This window comes from Cantharellus anzutake (genome assembly GCF_015039405.1).
Source record: "Cantharellus anzutake strain C23 chromosome Unknown EI90scaffold_94, whole genome shotgun sequence".
Taxonomy (NCBI): domain Eukaryota; kingdom Fungi; phylum Basidiomycota; class Agaricomycetes; order Cantharellales; family Hydnaceae; genus Cantharellus; species Cantharellus anzutake.
The window spans coordinates 45,515-72,787 of NW_024067044.1; the positions used below are offsets into that span (position 1 = coordinate 45,515).

The 27,273-nt window shown below is 44.6% G+C and overlaps 3 protein-coding genes across 3 annotated transcripts; 1 reads left to right on the forward strand and 2 right to left on the reverse strand.

The window, feature by feature from the left end:
- Positions 1-4,479: 4,479 nt before the first annotated feature.
- Positions 4,480-5,522, forward strand: EI90DRAFT_3020872 (uncharacterized protein; the record flags this gene model as incomplete). Its single annotated transcript, XM_039057567.1, has 3 exons — positions 4,480-4,615; positions 4,637-5,036; positions 5,084-5,522. 3 exons carry the CDS (start codon positions 4,480-4,482, stop codon positions 5,520-5,522), a joined length of 975 nt encoding a protein of 324 aa, XP_038909888.1.
- A 1,627-nt stretch (positions 5,523-7,149) lies between these two features.
- Positions 7,150-7,605, reverse strand: EI90DRAFT_3132872 (uncharacterized protein; the record flags this gene model as incomplete). The annotated part of the gene is made up of 2 exons (XM_039064513.1): positions 7,150-7,424; positions 7,470-7,605. The coding sequence occupies 2 exons, from the start codon at positions 7,603-7,605 to the stop codon at positions 7,150-7,152; spliced, it is 411 nt and encodes a 136-aa protein (XP_038909889.1).
- A 7,354-nt stretch (positions 7,606-14,959) lies between these two features.
- EI90DRAFT_3132873 (uncharacterized protein) lies at positions 14,960-15,820 on the reverse strand (the record flags this gene model as incomplete). Its single annotated transcript, XM_039064514.1, has 1 exon — positions 14,960-15,820. One exon carries the CDS (start codon positions 15,818-15,820, stop codon positions 14,960-14,962), a length of 861 nt encoding a protein of 286 aa, XP_038909890.1.
- Between the last annotated feature and the right edge of the window lie 11,453 nt (positions 15,821-27,273).

Here is a 27,273-nt window from a genome sequence, read left to right on the forward strand (position 1 = left end):
AAAAACCCAAACCTCCATCACACACACATTCACTACCACCCTCCCCCCTTTGGACCGGTCTTCACTTCAGAGCAGCTCACTGCATCCTTATGAGCCACGTTCCTAGCTGCCACAGTAATCTGGGCAGCCATACTTGTTGACACAGAGGCTCTCCATCAAGACATCCTATCATCCCTCTCCTCTGACACCACAATCTCTTCTCATCTTGCCTCCCCCAACCTCCCCAATTCCTGCTGGTCTGTTGATGCTGAAGGCCTGTTAAGGCTGGACAACCGCATTTACGTTCTGGACTCTAACCACCTTCGTCTCCATGTATTGTGAGACAAACATGACCACCAGCTCTCTGGACACTTTGGTCAAAACCAGACTCTGGAGCTAGTCCGTCATGATTATACCTGGCCAGGCATCCATACCTTCGTCAAGAACTACATGTCCTCCTGTACTTCTTGTGCCTGTTGTCAGTCGGTAAATTAGGGCATGGACATGTAACTGTCAGGGCACACCCACCTGACCCCACGCCGCACCCCACGCCGCACCCCACGCCGCACCCCACGCCGTACTGCACTACTCTGCTCCCCCCGCTATCACTCCCCATTCCTCCTTTCCCATTTTCCCCCTTTCTCTCTATTTCTATTCTATGGTCAATTTCCCTTTCTCCATGTACCACTACATACCTAACCCTGCCCCCCTGATCGCCACATGCGCCATGCACACTCCTGCCTACTGAGCGGCCACCTCTGGGATCTCCCACGGAGACACCCAGGGAGGTGCGGCTGTGTGCGGAGATGACATGGCTTCTTCCACGTGACCCTAGCCGCATATATATAATAGCACCTGGGGTGGAAACAGAAGAAGCAGCCTTCTTCTCAACTTCCCACTTCAGACTAAGTGGTCGGGGACACTCACCCCACGATGGGATTGCTGCTACACATAGCCGGTATTCATCCCACTGAGTCCTGCACGCTGGGACCTCGCCGCTTTCGGAGCTGTCCCTGACAGTAACTAGGCACAGCGCTCCGGGGATAAGTTGCTGAGGCCAAAGCCCTCTGTTTCAGGGATGTCATCTCTCATCCCAGATCTGGTCTCTGACAGGAGCCCCCTTTTTGCAGAAGTTGAGACTCTGTCCAGACAGGGGGGGTTGCTCTAGTTGATTTCAGACTAAGGTCCCTGAAAGTATTTACAAGGGAGAGAAATCATGGGAAGGGCCAGTCAGTCCAGTGCAGAAATGAGTGGGGATTCTTAAATTGAATCAAGGACAAGAACCCAGGTAATGGGAAGTGAAGAATGAATAAGTAAACAAATGAGTGGTGAGGGTTATTGGTGTGGGAAGAACAACTGAAGGGGACTGACAACCTAGGTGCCAATATAAAGTGGATCAAGTGCCAATATTGGTGAGTTAAGTGAATGAATAGATAAATGTATTAGGTACTTGCAAGAAATGAATAGTGTGCTGCCAAGTGTCATGGCCCTGCCAAAGGTGCCCATCTGTTACCACTCTCCCACTTCCCCTCCATAATTCGTCACTCAGCAGTGCCAATAGTTGACCCTGTCCATGGTCCCACATCAGCACCTTCTCCCTTCCCATCACCACTCTAACTTTCCTAATTACTTGGCTACATGCTATTCATTTATTGCCAAGCACCCACATGTCCTGTTCCTGCCCATTTGCTTAACTTACTTTAGTGGCCAATATTGGCACCTTTGATCTGTCCCTATATTGACACTTGATCCACTACTATATTGGTACCCAGGTTGTCAGTTCTCTCAGGTTGCCTCCCTACTTTGCCTCTTTGTTTAATTGTTCATTCCACCCTCATTCATTCTCTCACTCTCTGCTCCCTGGTTCTCATCCCTCATTTAGTTTGTCGCATTCACTGCTCTGCCTCCCATTCAGGTGCCAGACTGACCGGCCCCTCTTCTGTTCTCCCTTTCGTATTGCATTGTAGATTACTACCTATGTACCCCAGTTTGAATGTTGACTAGAATACCCCCCCAAGTCCTCTTGTCCATAGTTCACCTCTGACTTTGTCTTCACTTGAGCCTATGTTGCCACAAGGTTCCCTCTGGTACACCTGAAATACAGGATAGCCTAGAGCACAATGCTCCCACTGAGTCATTGAAATGTCAGGGCACACCTGCCTGACCCGGGCCCAGGTCCACCTGGCCACACCTCACCTGCTGCCCCGCTGCCCATCCTTCCCCTCCCTCCTTCCCTCCTCTTTCTTTCTTTCTTCTCTCTCCCTTCTCTTTTCTTTATTTCATTCTTCCCATCATTCCCCTCCTGTTTATTCTTTCTATTTACACGGACCACTTTCCTTTGCATCAATGTACTATTGACCCACCTGACCCAGACTCCCCAGACGGCTCCCCACTGTGCCCAGCACGCGCGCCTGCACCGGATGCCCTCAGGATCCCCTGCGGGGACACCCAGATGGCTGTGGTTGTCTCCGAGGATGACGTGGCATCCGTCATGTGACTCAAGCCACATGTACATAAATGTACCTGAAGTGGGAACCGAAGAAGTAACCTTCTTCTCACCTTTTCCACTTCAGGTAAGTTAGTGTAGTTTTCCCTTTCAATAACAATTCCCTTTTCCACTTCAGTCTGAGTGGCCAGGGACAGCTGTCCCACATTGGGCCTGCCAGTACGCACGCCTGATCTACCCCCCACGAGGTCCTCAGCGCCGGGTGCTATACCCAGACCCCCTTGACCCCAGACACGTCCCTGACATGAAACCAACATCCCAACCCCCTGATGCCTTGCAACAGAGTAACCTATCAGCTAAGTGATCACTCACACCACCATACTCCGCTCCACTTCCCATGAATACCCTCAAACACTGTTTCTGACACCAAGCAGCAAAGGTGGCTGGAGGAAAAGTGGAGTTCAGTGCAGTGCTGACACAAGTCCATGAGTTGGAGGTTGATCAGTCAGTGCTGTCACAAATAAAGTCTGTCACATGACAGTTCATAAGTGCTTGTGACATCTCATGCATATTCATGCATGCTGATGACTCATCATACATGTTCATGGAGCATTATGAATGTCCATGATACATCATGGGACGTTATAGCATTTTACATGATGGGGAAAGGTCAAAATAAACATATGACACTCCATGACACTCCATGAACCTCCATGAGGCATCATGTCATATTGTGTCACCAGCAGTCATGAACCTTGTCAGTGTCATATCCATACAACTCCGGACCTCCACTCCTGTTTCTGGACCTCCATCTCCTCCTCCAGAACTCCACATCCTCCACCTCCTCCTCCCCCTGTTGGTTGTTGAGAGCCCACTCTACCTCTGGCTCCAACACAACGTCCAACATTACCTCTGGTCTGACTCCAGATTACTCCGGGTCCGATCCCAACCTCGTACCTTCCAGACCAGAGTTTGCGATGCTCCATACCTCTGGCTCCAGACTCCTGTACTGGAACCCCATCACACCTCCACCTCCAGAACTCCAGTCATGTCTCCGCCTCCAGACTTTGACCTCCTCCTCCGTCTTATCCCTTATTACATTTCATTTATTATGTCTAGCCAATATTCCGGACTTTGACTTCCGACTCCGGACCCTGCAGTCTCTACTGTATGGGGCCATTTAATCCTCTTGTTGCCTCTTCCTTATTTAGACAGCTGCTTCCTTCCCCTCTTGGCCTTGCCCTTTTGGGAAGCACCATAGAGTTCCAACCCTTGGCCCTTGGGGTTGTCCCCTCATCCAGTCTCCCTTTGTCCTCCTTCCAGTTCCCTTTGTTCTCTGACTCCACTCCTGTATTGTTATATATACACTCTGTACATAGTTCCTGTATCCCCAGTCTGAAATCGATGACCATGATGACTGGATTGTCCCCCAAAGAGACTCCCCCTGCTAACCTGAAGTTAAGGACCACCTTAGACAACAAGCAGTGGCACAGCGCTCCACTTGAGTCGCTGAGGCCAAGGTCCCTCCACTCCTGAGTCCCTTCTCCGCTTCCGGACAACTCTGCCCATTCATCCTTAACAGTCAGCACATGACAGTTCATGACAATTTGTCATGAAATCCAAAATTGTCAATGTAAAAAATGTCTGATTCAATTCAATTGTCATGACATGTCATGACACCTGATGATTTCATGATGCAGGATTACACTTTTGGAGGGTCCAAGGATCCAAAAGGCGCTGTGAAGGGGGACATCGCTGTAGGATTTGACTTTGTTGTTATGGCAACCACTACACGTCCACAGCAATTCTTGTTTGCAGCCCTGAATGACAATCACTCTGCCCAGCACTTTGTCATGGAGCAATGCCTCCAAGCACTTGCCCCCAATGGAGATCCTACTTCCTTTGAACACTTCTCCAGCATGATGAAGAACATCCTTCAGGGAGTCTGGCTTGGGTTGAAATATGAAGAGGGTCTGCATTGTAGTACAGCCTTGGAAGGCAGGAAATGGAAGAACATGAGAATCCCATTCCCCATTGGCACACATGCTCCACTCATGGCAGCATTTGTCAAAATCCCTTTCTTGTACTACCACCCTCAACACCCCCTTCCATTATCCATCCAAACGGTGCCTGTTATCAGTGTTCCCTTGTCATCTGCCACTGGCCCTGCCACCACCAACACCTGGCTAGGTATATCCATATGCCTGTCAGGCCCGGTACTGGAACTATGTGGTGATCTGGATGCAGTGAAGCAGTGGGGGGTTCTTGCCTATCGTGAAGTCTGTGCCCCAACAGTGAATCAGAAAGTGGATGGCTGGGATGGGTCGACACACTGTCTCAACCTACTCTGCAAGACACAAGACAGTGCTCACAGTCTCAGGCGATACCTCCAAGCAAGATTCCCAGGTGCGACTATCAGAGATATTGCCATGCATGACTATACACCCAGCAGATACATTGGGGTATATGAGCTTGGATTTGTTGGTGAGGTCTTTTCTCGTGGGCTCAACCAAACCATGATCCAGACTCTCTTGGACCGTGCACCCGCCCCGCTAATCCCTCAAGGCCCAGACACCTTGCCAACTGAGACAATGGAGCTGTGGACCCGGATGTACTCCCAAAATACAATCACTTCCGGATTATGATGACAATGTCCAGCCAAGGACATTTACCGTTCAAAGTGGTTGAGGTGACCTTCAAACAAGACATGCTCGAAAAGATGTGCTTGTGCAGGCCCTTTGAGTTGAGGAAAGAGGAACGTTTTGCTCTCCTTCGTTTCTGCCTTATCCTTTGTCACCTTTGCCACTTCAAACACGCATTCCATCAACAAATCTACCCCTCAGAGGGTTCTATCTATCCTGGTGTCATTTGTTTCATTGCCGGTTCTGCAAGGCAACTTTTTGAGGGCATTGAACTACAAACAAACAAGATGCTGAAGAGGTCAGGGAACCCATCTCAAGAGAAGTTTGAGTCCATTCATTGGCAGCCAAAAACTGGCCTCTTTACACTCAAAGTGGTGGAGAATCCACCTGCTCCCCTAAACAAGCTGACCACAGAGGAACTACAGGGGTGTCAGGGAAATAGCCCCGAACCCTGAGCCATATGTAATTACAAGATACATATAGTCACATGGGTAAGCGGAAACTTCCGGTTAACTGCTTACACACACCATAAAATACACATCTTTGTATCACTTATGGCTCTGTGTGCTGAGCTACCCACTGAGACCTCACAGGGGGTTGTAGTTGGAGAGACGTGTGACATTATGAAGGAGGGGGTTGTGGCTGCTGTTCATATGTTTTGTTAGAACTGGGCAAGGGCAGACGATTCTGGAGGGGAACCGGAGACTTAGCAAGGAGGGACCTTGGCCTCAGCAACTCAAGCGGAGCGCTGTGCCATTGCTGTTTGTCCTTTTGGTCCTTAATTTCATAGGCAGTGAGCAGGAAGTCTCTAGGGGGCATTTCAGGTCGATTTTAGACTAAAGGCCTAAAACGAGTATGTACAAGCGCTGATATATATAATGGAGAGGGCAAAGGCACAAGGAAACAAAGGGGGTCTGAATCGGAACAAAGGTGTCTGAATGGGAACAAAGGGATGACAGAAGCGGAGCAGTACCAAAGGTCATAGGGCAGAACCTGTGGTACATCCGAAAGGAGGTAAGGAGGGCAAGGCCCAGAGGGGCAGGAGGATGAGGGGAAGTGGGGATGATGACTAACTGGCTAGAATGGGAAGAAGCAGCAGTCTAAATAGGGATGAGGGGGAAACGCGAAAGATACATTACAAGCAGCAAAAGTGCCGAAGATGATCCATGGAGCTCGGAGGTTGCGGAGCTTACGGAGGTTACGGAGGCAGGGTTGAAAGTCCGAGGAATATTGGCAATGGTGTTTATGTAGTATGAGGTCACCAATGCAATGGACTAAAGCTGAGGTGGAGTCAGAGTCTGAGGTAGGAACTATGATGGAGTCTTGGAGCGAAGGTACAAGCAGTGTCCGAGTACGGGGTACGGGGCAGCGGTGAGAGGTTGTAACTTGGTGGAGGGCTGGCGGAAGAGAGTCAGAGGGAAGAGAGAGGAGAGAGGAGAGGAAAGGTGTCAGGTCCGAAGGTGAGTGTCGGAGCAGATGGGAGGAGGGTAGGAGAGTGATGGAAGGGTGGAGGTGTCATGAGGAGGAGTAGGAGGAGTGAGAGGAGTGATGTTTGGTCCGAGATGAGTATCGGAGCGAACGGAGATAGGGTGGGAGAAGGACGGGAGGGTGGAGGTGGCATGAGGGGTGAGGGGTGGTGTGGTGTCAGGTCCGAAGGTGAATATCGGAACAGACAGCGGTAGGGTAGGACTCCGGAGGTGGTGAAGATGGAGGTCCGGGAGTCGGTTCGGGATTGAGTATGTATGGATATGACATGTTTCATACATGGTCTACCATTTGTAGCACCTGCACCCTGTTCTTGATTCTCACTATGCAGAGCATATGTTCTTATTTACTGCAGTGTGAAATGGACTTATACGGACGTCAGCATGTGGTAACTCGTATTGCGACTCTTGGGCTGGTGTATCGCCCTCTCTGTAACTCGGACCGCTCTGTATTTGTGTTCACATTTACAGTATCCATCTTACATTTGTCAAGCTTACAAGTTGTGCGGCTATGAGTTAAATAATGACCTGGCGATACCTCCACCATAAATAATATCTATTCACGCTTTTAGCGATTAGCGTAATGTTGGGCTATCCTTCAACCAGGCAACATCTGGATCCACATGTTCAAAACCTCATCTTTCTCGTCACTAACTTCGTCGGTATCAAGCAATTTTGCCATGTCCCCAGCAAGTCTTCCTACATCGGCACCTTTACCACGAAGCTCATCTCCAACATCCCTAATGATTTCCCAGTGCTGAGCCGTGTCCAAGGTTTCAGGAGGTGGTACCTTCTTGTCGATGTGCAGTTTAATGATGTCGATCTCCACCAAGCATTTGACATTTTCTTTCAATAGTGCCTCCAAATGAACTGCTGGCAGAATTTTCAGTGCAGCTCGCCACACCGAGTGTCATGCACATTTGAACAAGGTGTCAAAGGTGGCAGGCTCACCACCCATGCTTGTTGTGGAAGATGGCATCTCCAAGTGTGCCTGGGGTGTTGGCCCTTCATTCACAGTGAGATATGTAATCCCATTATTATTTGATCCTGACATTGATTGCCCTCTAGCTGGAGTGCTGTTGGGGGTTGGATGAATCAACCTAATAGGAGGGATAACCATTGAGGTATGCGATTCTGGAACCGTTGAAGGAGAGAACAAAGGAAGGTCAGTTGGGAGGTTCAAACGAGACCACCACCAAGCTGTTCCCTGGTTCTTTAGTTAGGATGGGGAAGTGTACTAGTAAAATTTGTTGTAATTATAGTACCAATCCGAGTGTTTTGGCTAATTCTATTTAATGGGTTAGTCTAAAAGTCTCCGAGAATTGACTTACAGATAAACAAAGCCCTGTGGAGCTGTTCCTCTATTGTAATTTCTCAATTTATCTGGGTGTAATTTTGTGTAGGATCGTTTAATTTGGATTTTAACTTGAATTAAATCTTCTACTTGGCGAATTTTCAAAGATTCTACTCAGTTAATGGGTTTAGATCGTGTCTCAAGTGTCCCTTGACCTTGTCTTATTTTTATCTTCTTTTTGTTGCTTGTTTTAACAGTAGCAAAATAACTGTTTTGTGTTTACACTTTGAAATCTGGAGTGTTAACCAGCTCTCCTGTTGAAATATTTAATTAATGTTCCTCTCCCTATTTGCTGCCTTTTACTACAGTGGAAATCTTAACTGTATATCACTTTTTCACACTGGAGTGATAACCAGAAATGCTTGAGAAAAATAATACTCTATTGTCTTACTTCTCTGAGGGGGCGAAAAGTTGCAGAAAGGGTCTCCCTGTTATACTGCTTGGGTTGCCTTCCTTTTTCACGCTCTACCTCGTATTTACAGGATTTATTTACAGTGTATTTTCCTCAAACTGAATAAAAATGAATTTTTCATGCTATAGTTTTAGCTGCACTGAACTGCGGCTCTACTGTGGTCAGACTGCACCTAGAATCCTTATTGTCTTTCCTCACCTAAGCTATTTTAATGGTTTAATTAGAACTTGACTGTGCTGCATTTGTCACAGTTTTCTATTTCAAATTCCTCTTATTTACCATTAAGTCTGCTATGACTTGGTGATTCTGAATTCACACTTCACATTACTGTGTGTACAGCTGTGCTGAGACCTTCAGCTGATCTATTCTATTTTTATCCAGTGACATTCAGCTGAAATGAGACTTGAAATGATAAATGAGTGAATTATTCAGGTTTAGAACCAAAAGAAAAAGTTGCTAGTAGTTGTCAGGGACGCGTCCGGGGTAGAGGAGGCCTGGGTGAGACGCCCAACACTAGAAGTCTCGCAGGGTGTAGAGCGGGCATGCGTGCTGGCGGGCCCAGCTCAGGAGACAGTCCCTGGCCACTCAGACTGAAGTGGAAAAGGGTGTTATTATTATTAAAAGGGAATACTATGTTACTTACCTGAAGTGGAAAAGGGTGAGAAGAAGGCTACTTCTTCAGTTCCCACTTCAGGTATGTTTATATACATGCGGCTTAGGTCACATGACGGGTGCCACGTCATCCTCGCATACAGCCGTAGTCACCTGGGTGTCCCCATGGGGGATCCCGAGGGCATCCGCTGTGAACGTGCAAGCTGGACGTAGCGGGGGTCGCCCGAGGCACCCGGGCTGGGCGTGTCGTGAGCACGCTCTGGGTGGGTCAATGGTACATTGATACAAGGAAAGGTCGTCCATGTAGAATAACGAGAAAATAAAGAGAAAGTGAAATAAATGAAGAGGGAATGGAATGGAGAAAGAAAGAAAGAGGAAGGGGGGAGGAGGTAAGAGAAGACTGGGTGGCGGGGTATCGGGTGAAGTGGGGCCGGGTGGGGCCAGGTCAGGCGGGTGTGCCCTGACAGTAGTCAAGAATTGATTAAACAAATGTGTTATAGCTCTCTGCTTTATTAGTATGTATATCGTTCCCTAAAATTCCTGCCATGGTCCGTCATAGTTTAGTGGATTTCATGGATTTCGTCCATCTCCCTTGATTCCCATTTGTATTGTTGCATCCTAATCCTTCATATGTATTGTTCGTTGTTATAATAGGTCGTCCTCAAAGATTTCATATTTTTATGTATTTTATTTGGGGCTCGGGACCTCTAGAAGCTGTCTTCCCATGCGTTTTCAGGTTTCTAACTTCATGTCCTTGTATCTCATTCATTTCTGAATGGTTTTTCACGTTCTCGGCATCATAAATTTTCATTTATTCCCACCTTTCCAATGGTACTAAAGTTGTATTCTATCTCTCGGTATTCATGTGTGTTGTTCCCGTACTCGTTTGTATGCAGGCACCGTTTCTGTTTAATTGTTCGGAATTTATTGTATGTGCAGGTGTTTGTATCCTCAATATGGGCTTCCATGATTTATTTCAGATTTTTCCCTCATGATCAAAGGTGTTTTTGTACTTTCTGTGCTTTGTTTTGACTGGGGTCTTCCTTATTTGGACAGAAATTGGTCTTCACGATCTGCTGAAGTGTGGATCTCGGTTCCGATGGCCGGTTCCCTTTGCATTGCCACCCTCATGTGTAGCATGATGCGGATTTCTATATTCCCGTCGTTGGTGTAACTTCACAACGGCTGGACCATTTGGGCTGAAACTTTGCATAACGATAGTTTCCAATTTATGATATTTTCCATGTAAATCTTGTTATGTGTTTTAAATATGGATCCTACGTAAACATCATCTCTTCCCTGAGCCATGACTTTGATGTCGCTCATCCCGTTAATGAATATCTCCTTGATGTGTGATCCTTTTATTATGAGAATTTGGGTGGATTAAGATTAGATCCCTTCCTTTCTAATGGGCTATCAAGCTCGTCTCGGTCGTTACTGCTTGTTCTTCGCACTTTCCTTTTAAATGTTGTCCTCATTTTCCGAGAGTTTTGTTCATATCTCCGTCGTCTATGGGTAGTTTTCCCTGTAATTACTTTCATTGGGTCCGTTTGGGAGACATATACATTCCCTATTATAAACACGACTTTGAATTTTGCATTAGTTCCTAAGGAATCCTTGTTCCGTGGTACTTCCAACCTCGGCTACATGTGCAGGCATGGGAAAGTAGTTTCCGTGGAGGTTCTCTGGTTGTTTTTATAGTCAAATCTTGGTCGATTGTCCTAATTCTTTGTTTAATATTTGCTATAAATTCCCCCGAGAACTCCGTCTTGTTGATGCTAAGCTTGAAGTATTTTTACTAATTTTCTTTCTTTCAATTTATTGTATGTAGTCATAATAATTCATTAAAATTCGTTAAAATTCAGGTTCTTCTATTTTCTGATATCTACTTGGCATATGGGGTTTTTCATGATTTATCTGACATATTTCCATAATGAGTTTTCATAGAGTGACTGTTATTTCTCCTACACCATTTTGCTAGTTCATTCCATGAAGACATTTTGCGGGATGTCAGTGAGTTGCGGCTTGCGTTCTGGTTGGGATCTGGAGCGTACTTCCAGTGAGAATGTGGGCAGGTTGAGCGGCTCTATTTTTGAAGGGAGTATCAGTGATAAGGACCCGCTTGATAAAGGTGAGCTGTTACTTGGTGACACTGTCTCTGGTACCACCTCATCATCCTGTGCTCCTGTCACCTCATTCTGTGGCATTCTGGCTCCATCCACCTGACTGCTGTTCCCAGGCCTCATGCAAGGGGGCTTGGCCTTTGCTAAAGCATGCGTGTGAGTGGCCTTCAGCTTCAACAAGTTGAGCGGTGTAGGAGAAATAACGGTCACACTATGGAAACCCATTATGGAAATATGCCAGATAAATCACAAAACCCCATACAACAAGGAGATATCATAAAATAGAAGAACCTGAATTTTAACGAATTTTTACGAATTATTACGACTACATACGATAAATTGGAAGAAAGAAAATTAGTAAAAATACTTCAAGCTTAGCATCAACAAGACGGAGTTCTCGGGGGAATTTATAGCAAATATTAAACAAAGAATTAGGACAATCGACCAAGATTTGACTATAAAAACAACCAGAGAACCTCCATGGAAACTACTTTCCTGTTAGAACTAGCGGATTCGGACGACTCCGGAGTGGAATCGGAGACTTAGCATGGAAGGACCTTGGCTTCAGCGACTCAGGCGGAGCGCTGTGCCATTGCTGGTTGTCCTGGGGGTCCCTAATTTCGGATCTAGCAGAGGGAAAGTCTCTTGGGGGGAATTCAAGTCGATTTCGGACTGAGGTTACAAGTTACTAGGTACATTGTATATAAGGAGGGGTTCGGAATCAAAGTAGGACAAAAGGAGACAAAGGGAGATGGAAAGAGGAACGACACCGAGGGTCAAGTGTTTGACTCAATGGTGTTTCCCAAAGGAGGAATGAAGGGCCAAGGCCCAAGGAGGAAGGAAGGAGGATGGGAGTCGGGAATGGCTAGCTGACTGAATAGAAGGAAGCAGCAGCCCAAATAGGAATGAGGGAGAATAGCGGAATTGAAATGGACAATGCAATAGTTGCAAGGTCCGGAGTAAGTCCGGAAAGTCCGAACTTGGAAGTTAAACTCCGGAATATTGGCAAACGTAATTAAATGGAATGAGCTAACCAATACAATGGGTATAAGCGGAGGTGGGGTCAAAGTCCGAGGTCGGAGCTAAGACCGGAGGTTCCGGAGACAGAGACGCAAACAGGATTCCGGAGCGGAGGTCCGGAGTCCGGAGCATAGGTGTTGCATACTCGTCTGGAAGGTGTCGAGGTTGGGGTCGGACCCGGAATGTTCCGGAGTCGGACCAAAGGTGGTGTTGGAGCCGGAGGTGGGATAACCTCTTGGGAGTCGGCAAGGAGAAGGTGATGGAAGGGAAGTAGGGCTCCGGAAGTCAGGTTCGGAGTTCCAGGAGCCCGGAGCAGAGGTCGGGATTGTATGGATATGACATTTCCCACACCCGCACATGTAGCTGAGGTTGGAAGTACCACGGAACAAGGATTCCTTAGGAACTAATGCAAAATTCAAAGTCGTGTTTATAATAGGAAATGTAGATGTCTCCCAAACGGACCCAATGAAAGTAATTACAGGGAAAACTACCCATAAGCGACGGAGATATGAACAAAACTCTCGGAAAATGAGGACAACGTTTAAAAGGCAAGCGCAAAGAACAAGCAGTAACAACCAAGACGAGCTTGATAGCCCATTAGAAAGGAAGGGATCTAATCTTAATCCACCCAAATTCTCATAATAAAAGGATCACACATCAAGGAGATATTCAATAATGGGAAGAGCAACATCAAAAGTCATGGCTCAGGGAAAAGACAACGTTTACGTAGGATCCATATTTAAAACACACAACGAAATATACACGGAAATTATGATAAATAGGCAACTATAGTTTCAGCCCAAACAGTCCAGCCATTGTGAAGTTATACCAAGGATGGGAATATAGAAATCCACATCATGTTTAAAGACACATGAGGGTGGCAATGCAAAGGGAACCGGCTGTCAGAACCAAGATCTGAACTTCAGCAGATCGCAAAGACCAATTTCCATCCAAATAAGGAAGACCCCGGTCAAAACAAAGCATGGAAAGTACAAAACAACCTTAGATCATGAGGGAAAAATCTGAAATAAATCATGGAAGCCCGTATAAAGGATACAAACACCTAAGCATACCATAAATCCCGAACAATTAAACAGAAACGGCACCCGCATACAAATGACTATGGGAACGATGCACATGATTACCGAATGTGTGCACGAACTTTTGCTAACTCGACGAATACCAAGAAATAGAATACAACTTTAGTACCATTGGAAAGGTGGGAATAAATGAAAATTTATGATACCGAGAACGTGAAAAACCATTCAGAAATGAATGAGATACAAGGACATGAAGTTAGAAACCTGAAAATGCATGGGAAGACAGCTTCTAGAGGTCCAGAGCCCCAAATAAAATACATAAAAATATGATATCTTCGAGGACGACCTACTATAACAACGAACAATACATATGGAGGACTAGGATGCAATAATACAAAGGGGAATCGGGGGGATGGACGAAATCCACGAAATCCACTAAACTATGACGGACCATGGTGGGAATTTTAGGGAACAATATACCAATAAAGTGGAGAGCTATAATACATTCGTTTGAACAATTCTTGACTACTAGCAACTTTTTCTTTCAGTTCTAAACCTGAATAATTCACTCATTTATCATTTCAAGTCTCATTTCAACTAAATGTTACTGGATAAAAATAGAATAAATCAGCTGAAGGTCTCAGCGCAGCTGTATGCATAGTAATGCGAAGTTTGAATTCAGAATGACCGAGTCATAGCAAACTTAATGATAAATATGAGGAATTTGAAATAGAAAACTGCAACAAATGCAGCGCAGTCAAGTTCTAATTAACCAATAGCTTAGGCGAGGAAGGACAATAAGGATTCTAGGCACAGTCTGACTGCAGTAGAGCCACAGTTCAGCGCAGCAGAGCGCAGTAGAACTTTAGTGTGAAAATTTCATTTTTTATTCAGTTTGAGGAAAATACACTGTAAATAAATCCTGTAAATATGAGGTACAGCATGAAAAAGGAAGGCAACCCAAGCAGTATAAAAGGGAGACCCTTTCTGCGACCTTTCGCCCCCTCAGAGAAGTAAGAAAATAGAGTATTATTTTTCTCAAGCATTTCTGGTTGTCACTCCAGCGTGAAAAAGTGATATACAGTTAAGATTGCCACTGTAGTAAAAGGCAGCAATTAGGGAGAGAAATATTAAGTAAATATTTCAACAGGAGAGCTGGTTAACACTCCAGATTTTAAAGTGTAAACACAAAACAGTTATTTTGCTACTGTTAAAACAAGCAATAAAATAAGACAAAAATAAAATAGACTCAAGGGACACTTCAGACACAATCTAACTCCATTAACTGAGTAGAATCTTTGAAACTTCACCAAGTAGAAGATTTAATTCAAGTTAAAATCCAAATTAAACAACTCTACACAGAATTACACCCAGACAAATTGAGAAATTACAATAGAGGAACAGCTCTGCAGGGCTTGGTTTATCTGTAAGTCAATTCTCAGAAACTTTTAGACTAACCCATAAAATAGAATTAGCCAAAACACTCAGATTGGTACTATAATTACGACAAATATTACTAGTACACTTCCCCATCCTAACTAAAGAACCAGGGAACAGCTTGGTGGTGGTCTCATTTGAACCTCCCAACTGACCTTCCTTCGTTCTCTCCTTCAGCGTTAACTTTGAAAACCCTGGAAATGTCCAAATCAGAGCAGAAATCAACACCAGAATGGCAAAGGGGTGTACGATCTACCGCTTTTCCTTTTCCTGATTCAATGGAAGGCAATGGCTGTTCAAGCATCACCTTTAGATGGTGGAGGTGGGCCTCAACTGTGTTCTGATGGGCAAGAATGATGGTGTCATTTCTTGAACTGTTCGGAGATAGTGGCATATTTTAAGTATCCCATTCAAAGAGGGCCCATTGCTTCCTGGGCTGATCCAGAATGATCATTCTGAAGGGCTTTTAGGGGGTAAGTACTAGTGTCCACGACTGGAAGGAGAGAAAACATGCCAGTAAGAACAGTGTCCATCTCCTCTTTTGCCTTGTTAAAAGCCCTCATCTTGGTCTTAACCCTCTTGTGGCAATGGTTGTACCAGAAGAAGTTTGAGACCAGCAACTGGATTCCCACCTGGAACTCAGTCCAGATATCCAGTCGAGGGCCTTGTCTAAACGCTGCCATCCCCAACACGATCTCAGCTGCAATCTGGCTGACCTCCAGCTCCAAGGTTGGCAGTAGTTGAATGGAGTCACAGCTAAGAAGATCTGGCTCTTCCATCAACACAGAGAAAGGATAGCAATCAGCTCTTTTGGTTTCCTCCACCAACAGATCCATGATGCTATTCTCTTTATACCATTTAACAGCGATGAGATTACAAAAGGCATTGCGACCCTGGGTGTATCCATCATTTTCCCACTGTTTGACAAACGCCTTCATGGCTGTCAGTGTTTGAGGCTCTTCCACTTCCTGTCCCTTGCCCTTGTGCTTCTTCCCCTTCACCTTGCCTGTAGCCTGGGAAAGGCCAACCACAAATGCCCTTATATTGTCCCAGTCTCTTGCATTCTTTTCCAGATCTTCAGAGAACCTAATTAGTGGATGCTCTAGTGCCCAGAAATCAAAATCCCAGTCTACACCACTGGTCCAAGCTTTGGCATCCTCAAAACCTATAGCGATCAAGAACTTCTGGACAGTGAATGGTGCCTTGCCATTAGAACCACTTGGGCTGTCATTCCAAAGCCTGAGGATGATGTCAACCACTGTGGCTCCCATGGAGGCATAGTTTAAAAAGAGGGGACTGGGAACATTTTGATGTTGTGGCCTAAAGTTCAGTGGATTCACATTTATTTCTCTGTAATATTCTAGATTCAATTCAAACTCAGGGTTCCCCCAGAAGTGGCAATAGCTGCACGTGATTCAGGGCCACCTTCCAGGGTCTTTGCTTGTTGCACTTTCCCTGATATTTCATTTTTAGCAGTAATGCACTCAAGTCCAAGACTCATCTTGCTGCGATAACTAAATTATTTCCCCTCTGTCCTGTATATATACAGTTCTCCAATAAACCGTTGCAATGTTTTGCACTTTTGACTTCATGACCTTATAGCATGATGATAATGTATTCTAAAATTTCAAAAAAATATTCGAAACATGTAATAGTATCCCATTTAAATATGTACCAATTATGTAAGCAATATGTCTATTTTTGGTAATGTTATGTAATTTACAAACCACCCAGGTCATTGCAACGGTTTATTGGAGTACATTTTTGGGAAGGGAAAATGGCATTAATTAATACTTTGTATAGCCACCTTTTGCTCTAACCACTGCCTCAATCCTCCTAGGCATACTCTCAATCAGATTCTGGCAAACACTTGGATCTATCCTATCCCACTCCTCCTGGAAGCGATCCCACAGCTCCTGAACACTACTTGGAGGTTCTTCATATTCCCCAAGCTTCCTCTTCACATGATTCCAGAGATGCTCGATTGGATTGAGGTCTGGAGACTGTGAGGGCCACTTCATGACCTCAATACAGTGGTTATTGAACCAGTTTTGGGCCTTTTTGCTGGTGTGTTTGGGGTCATTGTCCTGTTGGAAGAGGACATGGGCTGGGTTTTTGTGATAATATGATATGGTTTCCTGTAGTTCCTCATCCAGAATTTGGCAGTACAGGTCCCCATCCATCTTCCCATCAATCTTGCATGCCATTCCAACCCCATCCCAGGTCATACAACCCCATACCATGATGGAACCTCCACCAAACTTTTTTGTGCCTTGCACCAACCTGTCAGTGAGAGGCTCCCCCACCCGCTTCCACACCCATTTCCTCCCATCTGAGCCCAGACGATTCACCTTAGTCTCATCAGACCATATAACTCTCTTCCAGTCCTCTAGAGTCCACTCCTTGTGGCTGAGGGCAAAATCCATCCTGTCCCTCTTGTGACACCTGGTGAGCATAGGCCTTTTTTTCTTCACCACTGCTTTCCAACCAGCTTTTTTGAGCCCTTTACATACAGTCTCAATGGAGAGGGATGTGTCATTGATGTTTTGGAGTATTCGGGTGACTTGGGATGAGTTGTCAGCCTTCCCAGAGTTGATGAGATGACAAGCATGGCGGATATCAGTGTCAGAAAGCTTGGATGGACGACCACCACTGGGCTTGGGAACATCAGAACGGTGTTTAGACCATAGGCGAGTGACAGTGGAGTAATGGTGGCCAGTAAGAACTGAGATTTGGCAAGCACTATGGCCAGAATCAATGAGGGAAAGGATTTGTTCAACTTTTGAAGTGGCTAAAGGATGCATTTTGGATTTGGGGCCTTATCATGTGAAGTCCTTCAGTATTTATTGTCATGTTGTTTACTAGTGTGTACAGTAAACAATATCACATGACATGTCACATGATATTCCTATTTTCTGTTCAGCCTGGGGGTACTCCAATAAACCATTGAAATGACCTGGGTAGTTTGTAAATTACATAACATTACCAAAAATGGGAATATTGCTTACGTAATTGACAGATCTCTAGATGAGATACTTTCCCATGTTTTGAATATTCTTTTGAAAATTTAAAATACATTTTCATTGTGCTATAAGGTCATGAGTTGAAAAGTGAAAAACATTGCAACAGTTTATTGGAGAACTGTATGAGCCATGAGTGGGGAAGTGGCTGAAACTATATGATAATTGAAGAAAACCTGTCATAGTCCCCAACTAGTATCTGAGACACCACTCCATCGTCATCATTGGATCTCCCTTGTCTCCAGCTTTTTGTTGATATGTATCTCATCTTATTTGGCCTGGTGGATCTCAAGATACAGCTTTCTGGTTGTCTGAGTGCCATCAAGGGCACATGCCATTCGACATTGTGTCGAACGCTTTTGCATCTTCACCAATACTGCATTGTTCAGTGGGAGACTTGGTGGAAAAATAGAGATAAATCCCCTCTTTCAAACTAGCATAATGATGTTCAGGTGGAAGTTGGGGGTTGTGATAAATGTGGGAAATCCTGCTACTCTGTAGCGGGTCTAGGGAGGAGTAGGGCATTTAGGGAGAACATCGCTAGCATAAACCACCTTACTTCTAACATCACATGCCCTTAAAACCCATCTTCACTCAATTCATTTCCATGCCTCAGTGCATCATCAATGTCCCCCTCTTCATCTGTTGGACCCAAAGCTCAATTGGAATCATTCAGACTGTAGAGGGCACTCTCACCTGCAGAATTGGAATCAAGCATCACCAAAGGGCAGAGTCTATGAAAGGTGGTTAAGAGGACATGTAGATTTGCACAGATAAGTCATAAATACTGTGGGTGACTCCTCCTGGCAGCTGTCCAATCTGCATCCATATCTTCATCCTGCTGCTCAAATGTGATGTTCAACACTAACACTCTAGACAGAGAACTCACTTTCAGAATCAGAATCAAGGCATATCACAGATGGAGCTCTCTTTCTCAGCTCTTCCTCTTCCTCTTCAGGGCTGTGTTTGGAGGTCAGCAGGCTTCGATATGTATGGGAGCCAACCATACCTTGATGATTGATCACTATTGGTATCATTAAGTAAGCCAACTGCATGTGAAAGCTGGGAAGTATCAGAGACCAGGTTGAGATGAAGGAGTGTCTCCATGGCGGAGGGCTTTGGCCTCAGCGACTTATGCCAGGAGCGCTGAAGGAGAGAACGAAGGAAGGTCAGTTGGGAGGTTCAAACGAGACCACCACCAAGCTGTTCCCTGGTTCTTTAGTTAGGATGGGGAAGTGTACTAGTGTTATTTATTGTAAATATAGTACCAATCCGAGTGTTTTGGCTAATTCTATTTTTATGGGTTAGTTTTAAAGTTCCTGGGAATTGACTTACAGATAAACCGAGCCCTGCGGAGCTGTTTCTTTATTGAAATTTATTAATTTGTCTAGGTGTAATTCTGTGTAGCGTTGTTTAATTTGGATTTAAACTTGATTTTAATCTTCTACTTGGTGAAGTTTCAAAGATTCTATTCAGTTAATGGATTTGGATTGTGTCTGGAGTGTCCCTTGAGTTTGTTTTATTTTTGTCTTATTTTATTGCTTGTTTTAACAGTAGCAAGATAACTGTTTTGTGTTTACACTTTGAAATCTGGAGTGTTAACCAGCTCTCCTGTTGAAATATCTACTTAATATTTCTCTCCTTAATTGCTGCCTTTTACTACAGTGGCAATCTCAACTGTATATCACTTTTTCGCACTGGAGTGAAAACCAGAAATGCTTGAGAAAAATAATACTCTATTTTCTTACTTCTCTAAGGGGGGCGAAAAGTCGCAGAAAGGGTCTCCCTTTTATACTCCTTGGGTCACCTTCCTTTTTCACGCTCTACCTTCTATTTACAGGATTTATTTACAGTGTATTTTTCTCAAACTGAATAAAAAATGAAATTTTCACGCTATAGTTCTACTGCGCTTTTGCTGCACTGAACTGCGGTTCTACTGTGGACAGACTGCACCTAGAATCCTTATTGTCCTCCCTTGCCTAAGCTATTTTAATGGTTAATTAGAACTTGGCTGCCCTGTATTTGTCGCAGTTACCTATTTCAAATTCTATATATATACCATTAAATTTGCTATGACTCGATGATTCTGAATTCAAACTTCGCATTACTATGGGTACAGCTGTGCTGAGACCTTCAGCTGATTTATTCCAATTTTATTTAGTGACATTTAGTTAAAATGAGACTGAAATGGTAAATGAGTGGATTATTCAGGTTTAAAACTGAAAGAAAAAGTTGCTAGTAGTCAAGAATTACTCAAACAAATGTGTTATAGCTCTCCACTTTATTAGAACATCGTTCCCTAAAATTCCTGCCATGGTCCGTCATAGTTTAGTGGTTTTCGTGAATTTTGTTCATATTCCCTGATTCCCCTTTGTGTTATCACATCCTAATCCTCCATATGTATTGTTCGTTGTTATAGTAGGTCGTCCTTGAAGATATCATATTTTTATGTATTTTATTTAGGACTCTGGACCTCTTGAAGCTGTCTTCCCGCGCGTTTTCAGGTTTCTAACTTCATGTCCTTGTATCTCATTCATTTCTGGATGGTTTCTCACGTTCTTGGTATCATAAATTTTCATTTATTCCCACCTTTCCAATGGTACTAAGGTTGTGTCCTATTTCCTGGTATTCGTTGAGTTAGCAAAGGTTTGCGTGCACATTCGGTAATCATGTGCATCGTTCCCATAGTCGTTCGTATGCGGGCACCGTTTTCGTTTAATTGTTCGGGATTTATGATATGCGCGGGTGTTTATTTCTTTTATATGGGCTTCTGTGATTTATTTCAGATTTTTCCCTCATGATCTAAGGTTGTTTTGCACTTTCCATGCTTTGTTTTGACCGGGGTCTTCCTTATTTGGATGGAAATTGGTCTTCACGATCTGCCGAAGTGCGGATCTCGGTTCCGACGGCCGGTTCCCTGCACATCGCCACCCTCATGTGTCATTACACATGATGCGGATTTCTATATTCCCGTCATGGGTATAACTTCACAACGGCTGGACCGTTTGGGCTGAAAATTTGCATAACTATAGTTCCCCATTTTTAATAATTTCCGTGTAAATTTCGTTGTATGTTTTAATTATGGATCCTACGCAAACATTGTCTTTTCCCTGAGCTCGGACTTTTGATGTCGCTATTCCCGTTATTGGATATCTCATTAATGCATGATCCTTTTATGAAAATTTGGGAGGATTAAGATTAGATCCCTTCCTTTCTAATGGCCTATCAAGCTTGTCTCGGTCGTTACTGGTTAATTTTTGCGCTTGCCTTTTAGATATTGTCCTGGTTTTGCAGGAGTTTTAGTCATATCTCCGTCGTTTATGTGTAGTTTCCCCTGTAATTACTCTCATTGGGTCCGTTTGGGGGACATCTACATTTCCTATTATAAACACGACTTTGAATTTTGCATTAGTTCCTGAGGAATCCTTGTTCCGTGGTACTTCCATCCTTGGCTACGTGTGCGGACATGGGAAAGTAGTTTCCGTGGAGGTTCTCTGATTGTTTTTATAGTCAAATCTTGGTCGATTGTCCTAATTCTTGTTTTAATATTTGCTATAAATTCCCCCGGGAATTCCGTCTCGTTGATGGTAAGCTTGAAGTATTTTGCTATTTTTCTTTCTTTCGATTTATAGCGTATAGTCATAATAATTCGTAAAAATTCGTAAAAATTCGTGTCCCTCTGTTTTCTCATATCTACTTGTCATATGAGGTTTTGTGATTTATCTGGCATATTTCCATAATGGGTTTCCATAGTGTGACCATTATTTCTCCTACAGCGCTGTGCCAAGTAACATGTCCGTGCCCTAACTTACTAAACTGGCAACCAGAACTGAAGGGGGTAAACTCTAGTCAATTTTATTACTGAGGTGTAACCTATGTACAAGTTGAGTATATATATAGTTACAACGAGGGCAGGCCTGCAAATGGTGGAGCTGAGTGGAGCGGAGCTAACGGGGTTAGACATTAGCTGATTGAATATTACCGACGAGTCAGGTTATGGGGTTAACGGAATGGTAGGCGATAACCCAGAAACAGAAAGGAGGGATAGGCCCAAAGGTGGGCTTGCAGGGCAAGCGAGTGTATTGCCCAGCGGAGGCAGGAGTGCGCTAGCGGACGTCGGAGCTGTCTGGAGGCCTTCGGGGCTCTGTACTTAGGGAGGCATAGGTAATAAATTGAAAAGAGGGGGTGGTGACCATCGAGGGGTACCGAGGTGATTGTGGAATACGGGAGCTCCGAGGTTAGTGAAGAAGGAGCGGAGGTAGACCGGAGGGGTCGGAGGGAGTGGAAGTCGATGGCCGGGGATGGATATGACAGGAAGCATGCCTAAAACTTACCTAGGTGACCTGTAATCACTATCATCTCCACCCCTGCCCCCACCCTCATCACTAACCTCTCTCCCATACAGTGACAAAGGGGCATTTCCCTTGGGTGATGAACCAGCACCATTCCCATTTGGCTTCCTCCACTTGAGAGATTGGGGATGTGGCAGAGAGTTGGGTTGAACTGAATTGGCACGCTTCCTGTTCAGGATTATTGCCTCAGTGGTAATCTCAGGAGCCTTCCCCTTTCCCCTCCTACCCAGATTTGCCAGCCTATCAACTCTAGGGTTGAACTTGTCGAAGCGCTTCTTGAAATGGTTCTGCCATGAAGCAACAGGATGTTTGCTGGTCCAATGGAGTTCTGCCTACTATGTGCAGTTCAGCCCAATTGTGGGTTGGGGTGAGATTCAGAGTAAGAGTAAGTAAGCAGCAACACACACATCCTCACACATCCATTTAAACACTGTCCAAGCAGTCCTGCTGCTCTGTGCGTTGCCAGGGATATGTTTGGGGACATTGTTGTGGGGACAACTCTGTGTACCGCAAAAAGTCGGATTCTGCGGAATTTGGCCACCAACATACACCACATACCCTCTGACACTCCCGATGCTCATTCTATCACTATCCAACACTCCATACACTCACTCCTTATTTTTCCATATTTTCCCCGTCATTCCCGACAACCCCAAGCAAAATTCCCACGCCCAACCACGCCGCCAATTTCACCCTCTCTCCAAACCTCCAAACCTCCATACCCACACTCACAACCCAGCCGGTTTTCCACCCGATGGTGATGCTCTACCACCCTTCTTCACCCCCGGAGCATTTCCCAGAATGGCAATCCCATACCCGGATGGTTCAGCATGGAGTATACTCTCACGTGGTCTTGACAGCACCTGTCAATGGCCACATCTCAAGAAGTACTGCACCAAATGGGACGAATAGGGGCTCGTTGAAAAGCTGGAGACGAGGAGGTTGCTGACGGGAGGATAGGCGGGCGCTGTGACGAAGTGTTGCGGAGTTAACCTTCACAATTTCCATTTCGGACCAGTTATCACATATTCCCCATTCATTCATTTTTCTTTTATTGTTTCTTTGTTCCCAATTGGATATTCATCATTTACGGTTGCCTAATGGCCCGTTTACATTCCCCCATGCCATTAATTCCATTTCAAACTAGATAACAGCTTGTACATAACAAGTTAGTACTGAATAGACCCGTGAAGGGACAAGCAGAAGTTACATCCAAGTGGCAAAGACGCCATCCACGACCCTAACGCCCCCTCTGAGTTAGTTGCTTACATATAAGACCCCTCTTATCAGAATCCTCAGCCTTGACGTCCAAGAGAGATGTAGGTGAGTGTTTGTTTGAGGTTCTAGCAGACCCAGTAGTGCCCCAGGACCAAAACCCGGCCCCACAAACCACACCCGTGCACACTACCACCCTCCCCCTTCTCTCTGTCTTGAGTCTAGGTGATAGACCCATTACAACGTTGATCACTAGCCATGCAAACATCCACTCAACCTGTTCATCATAAAACAGTTTTGCTTGCTCTCTTCTACACACAAAACTCATCAGGATCTTACACAGAAAGTGCAGTTACTTATACCAAACCTGCCACTGGAGTTACTCCTGCTAGCCTATCAAAATGAGAGTTACATGTCGAAGGCCATGGAGAAAACCTGTACCTGTTGGGTGTGATCCATAGGGAGGTTGATAATTTGAAGTATAAGTATGAATGAAAAAATTGTGATGGAGATAGACATGTGACCAAAAATTCTTGTCACAACTGATCTTATTATGCCACAACCTTAGATCCCTTCACTGGCCCCTCTACATTGATACAAAACCTATCCCAAAATGAACTATGCCCTGGGCTATGTTTTTTTTCAAACACCTTTTCATTTTTGAGACCCATATCTTCATAGATCTCCCCAGCAGACTGGGGGAGAGCCTGACTTCTCCAGGAGATCTTCATGTTGTATTGAAGCATTCAAATCTCACATTTAGACATCCAATTTTGGCCCTCAAGTGTCAAGGTTCCACATCCATTTAAGCTGGATTTCACAATTTTCTGACGAGGGTCTTTTTGTATTGTCACAAGTCTGTGACAGAAATTTCTGTCACATCTTTTATGGAAGCGCAAAAGATCATGTGGGCTACCAATTATTTGCACTCACTTTTGTTATCTCACTTGCTCTTGATCTTATACTGGATCACTACACCATACCCACTGTACCCCTCCCGGCATTCCGATGCCCTTGTGTTGTGGTTATTGTTCCCTTTTATGGGAAGCTCCCTTGTTCTAACGGTTTAGCCTTTGTTCCTTTGTGCCACACAGAAATGTATATAAGTGTGGTGTGTAGAGCTGAGTGCGATGTCTAATGATACTGTGATATCATACTCAGAGGTCGGGCTGCAATGCCATGATTATAACAACATTGACATACAATCAGAATGCACACATGAAAATATACATTGTTTACATCAAGATAATAAAGGAAGCATGCACCACCCATCACCACCCATCACCACCCTGAGACCCATCCCTTCCTTACAGGCCCTTCCTCATTCTCAGTCCCTGATTGATCCGATCTGACCATGCTTGGACATCCTCCTGAAGCCAAACATCAATATATGGCACCATGCTACAAGGAGGTTGCTCTAAATTGACAAATACAACAAGTGCATCTGAGGTTTGGAGTTCAAACAAGTCAAGATAATTGTAGTCTCTGATGCCATTGGGCAATGCCTGTGGGAGGTCTGTTGGTCAATGCATAGAACAGGTCATTGTTCGCACGAAAGACCAAATTCCTGACAATTTCAGTGATGTCCCCAATATCAAAAACATGCATGGTGAGGAAGATGCATCTTGGTCCAGTAATAAGCCCTTCTCTTCAGCGACTGGATCACTTTCTGGACCGTCTTCTGTGTAGATGATTTGATGGCAAAGCACACCAACATGTCTTTGGCACCTTAGTCCATCTTTTTTCTGTCTTGCCGCTATATGAGAAAGATCAAGAGTGTGGATAAAGGACAGGTAGCACTGAGTTCTTTACCTTCTTCAACACACTCCTTAAATTCAGGGAACAAGCCCTTCTTGTATTGTGCAACATGGTGTGCAGTAAGCACACATGATTTAGAACAGATATTACATCTCAGTATACTATGGCATAACAAGCTAAGCATGGGCAGGCAGCATGTTAGGAGAGAACATACCTGAGAGACCCATGCAGGGTTACATGGACCTGCCTGCCATTGCCATCAAATAGAGGAAGACCTGCCTTGGAATCAAGATCATCCACATTTTGCCTATAAGACCGGCACAACAGTTTGAGCTGGACAGGTGAACAAGGAGGCTGTGTGCTGTACTGGGTGGGGCTTGCAAGCAAAGCTCTGAGAGTCTCCCTAGTGTCTTGAGCTGTTCTGCTGCTTGTTCAGGTTGCTGCACCCTAGTGTGGAACACATCACTGTAAGGGATACTGCCATCTTTGTTGTTGGTCTTGTAGAGGCCAGTGGCAGAATGGAAGTCCTGGAGAATAATTAGAGCTCTCTCATGCTACTTCTTTCTTTGCAAAAACAAACCAGGATCCCGGAGGCACATGAAACTCCTGCACCAGTGAGTGTGACAACCCATTCTGGGAAAGATCGAAGCAGATGGAGGCAAACAATGGCATCAAATGAGCCCTTATCAGATGATTTTATCATATCGTTGCAAGAGGGGTTGGGATGTTGGATACAAAGTGTGAAGGTTTGTTTTTGTTTGTTATCATAATATTAATAATGTTGATGGTCACATGTCAACAATCGGTTCTGATGATGGAGTGGGGAGGAGAGAAGTGAGGTTTGGGGGATTGTTCCTTACCTCTCCCAGTCGACGTCCCAATGTAGAGGCATTGGACTTGCCAGCCACCAAGGGTTGTCCACTATTCCGGTTTTACAACCCCACTGATGACAGCGCCCCCGCCCCACCTAGAGTTAGCCACAACCCATCCCCCGACAACTCAACTCAATCTACCCCGAGCCCAGCGAATACCCGCACAGAAGAGTATGTAGTACCGGAAGGAACCCAGGACATAGTACTCGACTCCGGAACTGACACTGCTGCTGAAGGGGGCCTAGTCGACCACCCAGTGGTTATCCACCATCAGCAAACCTGGTATGGAGCTCTCAGAGCTCTCAGAGCTCTGTGAGCACATTGAGTCTTTTGCTGTGCACCCTCTACACATAGAGTCAAGAAAATGAAATATATATATGATTTTGTTCTCATAAGGATGCCGAAGTGCAAAGATAATATGGATATCCATTTTTGGAAATGCATGTAAAATAGCCATCATCATCACTCAAAAAGCTCTATGAGCTCATAGAGCTTTGTGTTTTTTTTTTACTAATGAATGGTCTCCATGTCTCCATGGAATCTGCTGAGTTATCTTGGCACCAGTAGTGCAATGGTAATATGGATATATGTTTCTGGCTCTATGAGCTCTATGATCTCAGCAGGCTCATAGACCTCATAGACCTTTTGTGTTTACTGATGTATCCATGGAATATGCTGAGATACAGCACTTTGTTTATTGCTATTTGTAAAATTTGAGGAAAACTCCAAAATTCAAAACTTTGCACTTTATCTTTCATCTCATTTCTTGCTCAAAACTCATCCAATTTTGATGATTCTATCTATGTGCATTGGAAAGCACTTAAGTGTGGCAATGTAACCATGCATGTTATGTAGGGTATAAATGAGTTTTGAAAAGTGTCCCAAAAAGAGTAAATTTAAAATACAGCCCAATAAAGCAAACAGAAAGCTGATGTATCCTTCAGATATCATCCATACATCCATACCAAGCCGTTTGAATTGTCAAAATTGGGTGAGTTTTGGGTGAGAAAGGAGATGAAATATATAGTGTAAATTTTTGGATTTTGGAGTTTGCCTTGAAATTTTCAGATAGCAAAAATTTTATGATAGAAAGGTGATTTCAATTTTTTTAAATTATTTCTAAATGTCCTGAAATTTCTCTCCCTAACATTCCCCAAGATTTCTGAATTTTCCCTAATTTTCCCTCATTTTTTAGAAATTTTCCTTTTCTCAATTTTTTTTGAAAGTCCCCCATTTCTCCCTGAATTTTCTGAATTTTCCTTAATTTTCCCTGACTTTTTTTCAAGTTTTTAGAAACCCCCCAGTTCCCCCTCATTTTCCTCCCATTTCCCCCTTCATCCCCCCCCTCAATTCCCTCCTCAATTCCCCCCATCCCCCTCTTCAATTGTCCCCTCATTCCCCCCCCCCCAATTCCTCCTTAATTTTCTCCTCATTTCCCCCTCATTCCCCCCTCCAAATTTCACCCCATTCCCCCCCTCATTCCCCCTTCAATTTTCCCCTCATTTCC